The sequence below is a fragment of the Cystoisospora suis genome (assembly GCF_002600585.1).
Source record: "Cystoisospora suis strain Wien I chromosome Unknown contig_692, whole genome shotgun sequence".
Taxonomy (NCBI): Eukaryota; Apicomplexa; class Conoidasida; order Eucoccidiorida; family Sarcocystidae; genus Cystoisospora; species Cystoisospora suis.
Window position 1 is genome coordinate 50,961 of NW_027153493.1, and position 7,114 is coordinate 58,074.

Sequence of the window (7,114 nt, forward strand, 5' to 3'; positions counted from 1 at the left end):
AGATTAAAATTAGATAGATAGATGGATAGACTAAAGTAGATAGATATATGAACGATACCACCTTACCACCGGGTCTAAACTGTCTGCGTATGTTTGTGAGGAGACCTCTACTTGATTTGAGAGAGGAGGAGCTTTGGAAGAGAGAGAGAACAGGGTGGTGTGAGACAACAACACATGGGAGTGAGAAGGAAAGAAGAACGTTTCTTTATTTCTTTGTCTGTATTATTCATGATGCTCTCCCTTCAAGAGAAACAGTCTGGTGGATCTTTCCTTCTCTCTTTCTTTACCTGTAGATCCTGCATCTCCCCCCGTGTGCTCCACTCTCTCTCGTAGGGCTGTGTCTAGGACAAGACACGCTTTCTCCAAGCTCTCATCACTCAAGTCTTTCAGCTGGCCTAAATACAGCAAAGACAGGAAGGAGAGAGAAGAGAAAGAGACAGATAGGGGATGTCCGTGCCTAGTAGCATGTTCTACTCCTGCGGGAAGAGTTGAACGGAGGAGCTCTCGATTACTCCACGCGGTATAACGATTTCCACATCAAAAGTCAAACGTGAGGATCTAGCTAGCTATCAACATCGCTACTATGCTCATCTGCGGTCAAACTCGCTTCCGTGTAGAACTAGACACATTTAGCTCTACTTCCCCCTGTCGTGTCTACCACCGTCTATACAAATTTATTTAGGCTCACAAGTTTCTTCTTCATCTACAGGCGAGTGAGAAATAGTGATAGATCCTCTCAACTCCCTTCCTTTGTCGAGAAATAGAGAATAAGGACAGGAGGCAGTCTTGTTAAGTGGATTCTACAGAGGAACAGATCTACTTCCGAAGCTCATTCAATCGATGCAAACTGACTAGACGGAAGGAAGCTCTTCTTTTCTTTGTAGGCTGGATCTCCCTTCCTTCCACAGACAGCATAAGGAGAATAGAGAAAGACAGATAAATAGATCGACAAAGTGGGATAGCTAGATCAACGATAGGTACACAAATAGATAGGTGCCTCTCTCTAACATGTCTTCTTTACTATTAGATGACGTATGGACACGTAAGAAACTAATCAAGAAGAGAGACGAAAGGATGGGGAGGTAGTGGTGACGATGAAGCCTGATAGCGAGGGCTCCGACAAGAAGAACCTAGCGAAGAAAGAAAAAGGAGAGATAAAAGAGAAGATTACTTGACTCTGGTAAGAGTGGTGTAGAGGACATGAGAGTCAAGTGAGAAAGAAAGAAAGAAAGTCTAAGAGAGAAAGAGAGTCCAAGAGAGAGAGAGAAAGAAAGAAAGTCTAAGAGAGAAAGAGAAAGAAAGACTGACTTAAATGTTCCTGAAGATGATCGGCTAAGAACGTGGAGGCTTCGTCACCTCCATGCCCGTCAAAAATGGCCTTAACTCGCACATGAGGAAGGGAAGGAAGAACTAAAGCGTTCACCACTATTGCCTGCAGAAGGAAAAGGAAGCGAAGAAGAAGAAGATAAGAGAGGAAGGACAACACCATAACCTCTATCATATCCACCGATAGAAAGATCAAGAGACAGCGAATCTCCTAAACACGAGATGCCTTCTCAAGACGTTGTTGCTTCACACTATGGATGAGAAGAGGATCAAGAATACAAGAGAAAATTAGGAAGAAAGATGGAATGGATGAACGTCTATCAGCCTAAACGTAGATAGAAGAATGAGGTAGGAAGGTGGCCTGATCGGAAAGAGAAAGAGAAGCAGAGCCTGTGTATACCGAATCCAAGAGAAAGTGAAAGACTGTCGATCACATGTAACCAATATGGATAAGTCATCATTCTATCTATCTGTCTTCAATCTATCTATTTTTAATCTAGCTATTTATCCTTGATCTATCATTAATCCATCTATCCACCTTTATCTATCTACCTGTAACCTAGCTATGCCATTTACCTTTCTCACATCTATCTATCTATCTATCTATTCATGTGGCTATAGTCTATCGATCTATCTATCTAGCTTCCGGCCGAGCGAAGGCTCTTTCTTTCCTTCATCAGCTTCCTCTCTCAAATCCACAGCGTGAGGGACAAACAGAAGCATAAAAGAACCAGCCTCTAAAGATCGCTCTACTATACACTAAGGACGAAAAGTGGATAGAGAGACATCTATCTACAGATGTCTATCTGTCTCTATATTTTCACGAGGGTGCTGCTGGTGGTATTGGTGGATGTCTTGCTTAGTCAGAAGCTTCTCTTCTCAGTTTCTTTCTGTCATTTCTTTTTCCTCCTGTCCTTTCACATGAACGTCTTTCCCTTTATCATGCCTAGCCTACACACCCTCGTCTCTCTCTATCTATCTTTAGATCGCTTATCTGTCTATTATCTATCCCTCTCTCTCTCTTTCTATATCTAGTAAATACTGCCTATGTCCCATATCTCCATCCTCTATCTATCCAACACTGGCGTCATCGAATCTAGACCGATAACCTCTTCTTCACCTCATTCCATACGCCTTCGCGTTCTTCTATCTACTTCGGCCTCTTGAGATCTTTCTCTCTCGTTCTCTCTACTGGATACCTGTCTCTCTCTCTCTCTCTCTCTCTTTCATCGTGTATCATAACGACGTCCTCTTGTATTGTTTGGCTTTTTGCTTACATCTTCATCGGTGGGTCTTCTTCCGACCATGGTCCCCGCTGCGCTGATGGTAAAGCCTTCTGTATAGCCGACAAGAATCTTTTCTTGCTCGTCTCGACCGTGGTGGGTCGTGTCATCCTTCGGTCTTCCTTCGTCCTTCTCTTCTTGCTCATCTGGGAATAGCATCTTCCCCCCTCCACCCCACACCCCGTGTTTAGTTCTCCTTCTTCTCTCTCCCCCCTCTGCAGACGAAGTCGAAGAAGGATCTTCTTGACTTCGATTCGGAGAATTACCACCGGCATGTAAACCTAAGCGATGCACAAATCCTCTAAGATGCTGCCTCAAGAGACCAGCTGCGATCTGGCTCTCCCCAACAACGTTCCGAGCTAAAGCCACAGCTCCCCCTGTAAGGTTGTCTTTCAGAGCCACAGCACTGTCGGTCAGATTATCTTTCAACTGATACAGTCTCTGTGCTTGAGATGGTGAGAGAAAGAACCCATCTCCTTCTCTTCCTCCTTCTGCTCTTCCTCTCCCTTCTACTTCTTCGTTAGAGTGAACGTCTGGATGATTCTCCTTATCATGACCATCTCCACCATCCTCCTCACGGTTTTCTTCTTCTTCTTCTTTCTTATTCAGCGGTGAGGAAGAAAGAGAAGGAGAAGAAAAACCTAAGAAACCTGCGACACCTCGGCCCTTTGCCGGACCTCTTGCTGACCCTTCTTCTTCTTCATCTCCGACCGAGGGGAATGATCGACCTGAGCCTGCGGCATAGAGGCTACCTCTACGACTCCTACTACTACTACGTCTACTATCTTCTTCATCTGTTGAGAGTGGCCCTGCTGCTGCTGACGACGACGACGAGAGCTGTCTTCTCCGTAGCCCTTGGAAGTCTTTCAGAGACTGAACAATCCCTATTCTTCTTGCGCTTTCTTTCTTATTGAGAAATGCCTGGGACAAGAGAGAAGAGGACCTCCCTTCCATAGCTCCTCCTCCTCCTAAGAAGTCCGACGCTACCCGGGCTGCTGAGGAGGAAGATGGAGAGGAAGAAGAAGAAGGAGAAAGCCTCATAGTCGAAGAAGATAAGGAGGGAGAAGAGATGGTATCAGAAGGTTGAGGTGAAGTGTGGAAGGGAGAATAGATTGCTGTCTGTGTCTCTCTATCTTTGCCAGTGGTGAAGGCATGATGAAAAGGATCAGACCTCTCTTCTCCTTTTTCCTCTTTCTCCCCGTTCTCATGTCTCCTGTACATACTACTAGGGGCACTCCCAGGATCACCTGTGAACTGCATAGAAGGAACCGAGACCGGAATCCTCTTCTTCTTATCTTCTTCATTATCGACGCCCTCTTCTTCTTCTTCAGGCCACTGTCTCTGAAAGTGTGTTCGTAAATAAGCGAAAGACGATACAGAAGAAGAAGACGACTGTGAAGAAACCTGTCTCTTGTCTGCTACCTCTTCTTCATTCGTTGCAGCTTCTGTTTGCGGTCTTTCTCTCGAAATCTTTTTATCCGCAACTGTTGATGATCTCTCTTCTCTTACACCTCTCGCTTCTTCTCCCTCTAGTGCCGCCTTCTCTCCCTCATAGGAAGAGACCGAAGGCGAAGAAGAAGAGGACGTTAAGAAGAGGCTTACAGCATGGGCTATTCCGAGAGAAGGGAGAAGCCGAGCCCCAGCATTGTAGCTAACTTCTTGTGTAGAAGATCTTCTCTCTAGAGAGGCGACAGCATGGTCGTCTGGTGCTTGCCACGATGAGGGATGGAAGATGAAGAGAAGAAGAAAGAGAAAGAGAAGATCATGAAGATGGGAGAAACGAAAGAAGATGGCGCGAGACCCAACGCGACAAAGGTGCCTCATTGAGAAAAATAGAGAAAGGAAGAAAGAAAAAGAAAGAAGATGAAAAGCGATACAATTGAAAGAACTTAATGAGGCTGGAGAAATACGGAGATGAGCGAGAAAGTAAGAGAGACAGAGAGAGAATGAGAGAAAGAGAGAGGTAGAAGGCTGTGCTGTGAGATTCCGTTTTGTGAGAAGTGTGAGGGGAAAGGTGGAAGGAGGACAAGGGAGAAGCACAAATGGAGATGGAGACAGAGTCAGAGAGATAAGTAATAGATAAATTTGAAGTACCATTCAAGTCTCTAGATTAAGATAGAGGGATTGAAGGTCCTTCCCTGGTCCTTCTCTTTCTTCGTACACACACCAGCCGATCTATCTCAGATCTTTGTGGATCTCGAACTTCTTCTTGATCTTTCTTTGAGAAGAATCTTAACCCATCTCCCTCTATTTGTGTATCTGTCTGGTCGCGGAAGATAAGCCCCCACTATAGAAGGTGATGGGACCACGATGGAAGAGATAACGTAAGAAACGAAGAAAGAAAGTGAAGCTCTTTTGTCTCTCCAAGCACCGAGTGAGTGTTCAACCCCTCGTGAAGTGAAATACAAGAAAGTGAGGTCGCCGAAAAGGTAGAAAGAGAAAGCGACATTTACAGGTCAATCATCCTCGTAACTATGCATTCCTCACGTCTGTCTCCACTGTTCATGAAGATCTCTCATGTCTTTCTCTCTTGTGAAGAGACAGCACCTCTCCCGGCAAAGACGATAAAGGCCGATCTGTCTCTATTCTTATCATACAGAACATCCCTCTGTTGAGGTTCTTCTTGTACGAAAAGGCCAAGAGAGGAGCGTAAGAGAGAGAAAGAGACAGGCATCTAATGAAGAAACGGAAACCTTCCTTAGAATCGACCCCTCTATCTGACCCAATTTATTCGTACCGCTTGATCAAGGAGGACAAAGCACATGAAGAAGAAGATTTCTTTCTCCTTATGCACTAGTAGAGAAAAAGCTTCTCTTGCACAGGCGCCCCCAAGAGGATAAGATATAGACTAGGGAAGACCGCCCCAAGTGCTTCTCGACTCTTTGCCAAAGCAGAGAAAGAAGCAAGAGGAGGAGGAAAGATCACATAAGTCTCTTCTTCTCTGAAGCTGCAAGGCCGACGGCAATCGAAGCTACACCTCCCGAGATAGGTAGGAGAGAAGTGAACGAGGGATGAAGATCGTCAGGAGATGTAGAAGAAGAACGATGAGAACAAGATGATGCCCCTGTTTCGAGGGTTATCTCTTCATATGAAAAAGACCGTCTCGAGAAAGTTAGGGAGGGATTGAAGCCATAAAGAGAAAATGACAAGAGAGGAAGAAGAAGAAAACCTTAAGACTGAATGATGGGGGGAAATCGAACTCCTCTTCATTCACTTTTCTACGCGTGAGCGGCAACTCATGATAATGGCAAGAAGGAAGGGAAGAAAAGAGTTGACGTCCCTCCCTATACACCTGGAGATATCTAGATCTCGGGTTCTCCTTCCTGTTCTCTTCTCAGGCAGTCTCTTTCCTTCGATGTTGCTGATTTGATCCCATAAGAAGAAAGCCTGTTACGTAGTCATTCATTAGAAGCGTTATTCTTGACGGCAGAACGAAAGAAAGACAGTCTAGGAGCTTATGAATCCTTTCCGGTGTCTCAAGAGGAATATGCGTGTCAAGGGTCGAAGAGATGAATGGGAAATACGAGAGGTTGCTTGAGAGATCGAATGAACTAGAGAAGGACTACTACCGAGAGACCAAAAGAGACAGGAAACAGCTTTCTATAGCAAACGGATAAGACGAAAGGAAGAGAAGATGATCTTTGTTAGTACGAAAAGAACTACCAAACCCCTCAACAGGCAAGGCACGCTATGTCGTTGCCCTCTGAAAAGGTGAATCTCGAAGAAAACACTCGAGAAAGAAGATGCTGCTCGTATTATTTTCTTGTCCTTTCTCTCCTAAACGCTATGTAGTATTTCTTTCCTTGATGAGAACAAGAAGATTCGAGAGAACGCGCCTAACAATGAAGTGGAGAGAACATAGCCAACCAGCCGTGTCATTCATTCAATCATTCATTAAACCCTCTCTTTGATGAGTAACTACCTAACGGGGAGATATACCGATGAAAGAATCACCCAGCGTCTTGAATGGAGATGTTCATAAGAAACAGATGCCGCAGGGCTATGGCAAGCTCCTTATAATGAAAAACTTTCGACGTCTGAAAACGTGGAAAGGAAAAAAGAAGGAGAGAAGAAAAGAAAAGGAATCCATCCATCAACCACTCCATTCATCCATTCCTACTGCGCCGTTAGTTACCGCCGCCGTCGTCGCCAGCCAATTAATCAATCCCCCTGCTGCCGCTGGTCGTGGTCGTGGTCGTTGTACTGTCTCTAAGCTTGCTCTTGTTAATGAAGAGAAGGAAGGAGACAGGTTTCTTGGACTTACGCAGATCTCTCGATTTCGGAGAGAAAAGTGGAAGCTACTTTTCATTCAAGATACGAAAAACATCTCTTCAATGATAATCCACTTTGACAAACGGAAAGACGGCAGTACCGTCCCTTTGTCTCGATTCTTTACCACGTCTAGTACTATGAGAGAGATCTCCTCAAGGACACGGTCAAGACGCGACAGGAGTAGCAGCAGTGGCCGAGGGAGGAGGTTCAGAACCTACGTATATACCACCTTG

The 7,114-nt window shown here is 45.0% G+C and overlaps 1 protein-coding gene across 1 annotated transcript in view; it reads right to left on the reverse strand.

Moving 5' to 3' along the window:
* CSUI_001734 (protein phosphatase 2c domain-containing protein) overlaps window positions 1-7,095 on the reverse strand; it is a 14,709-nt gene extending 7,614 nt beyond the window's left edge. Inside the window, exons 1-3 of the mRNA XM_068061939.1 lie at window positions 2,604-7,095; window positions 1,309-1,432; window positions 288-395 (exon numbers count right to left, since the gene is read on the reverse strand). Coding sequence (XP_067926087.1) covers window positions 288-395; window positions 1,309-1,432; window positions 2,604-4,706 — 2,335 coding nt within the window. The 5' untranslated portion in view covers window positions 4,707-7,095. The remainder of the gene's footprint in view (window positions 1-287; window positions 396-1,308; window positions 1,433-2,603) is intronic.
* Window positions 7,096-7,114: the final 19 nt, after the last annotated feature.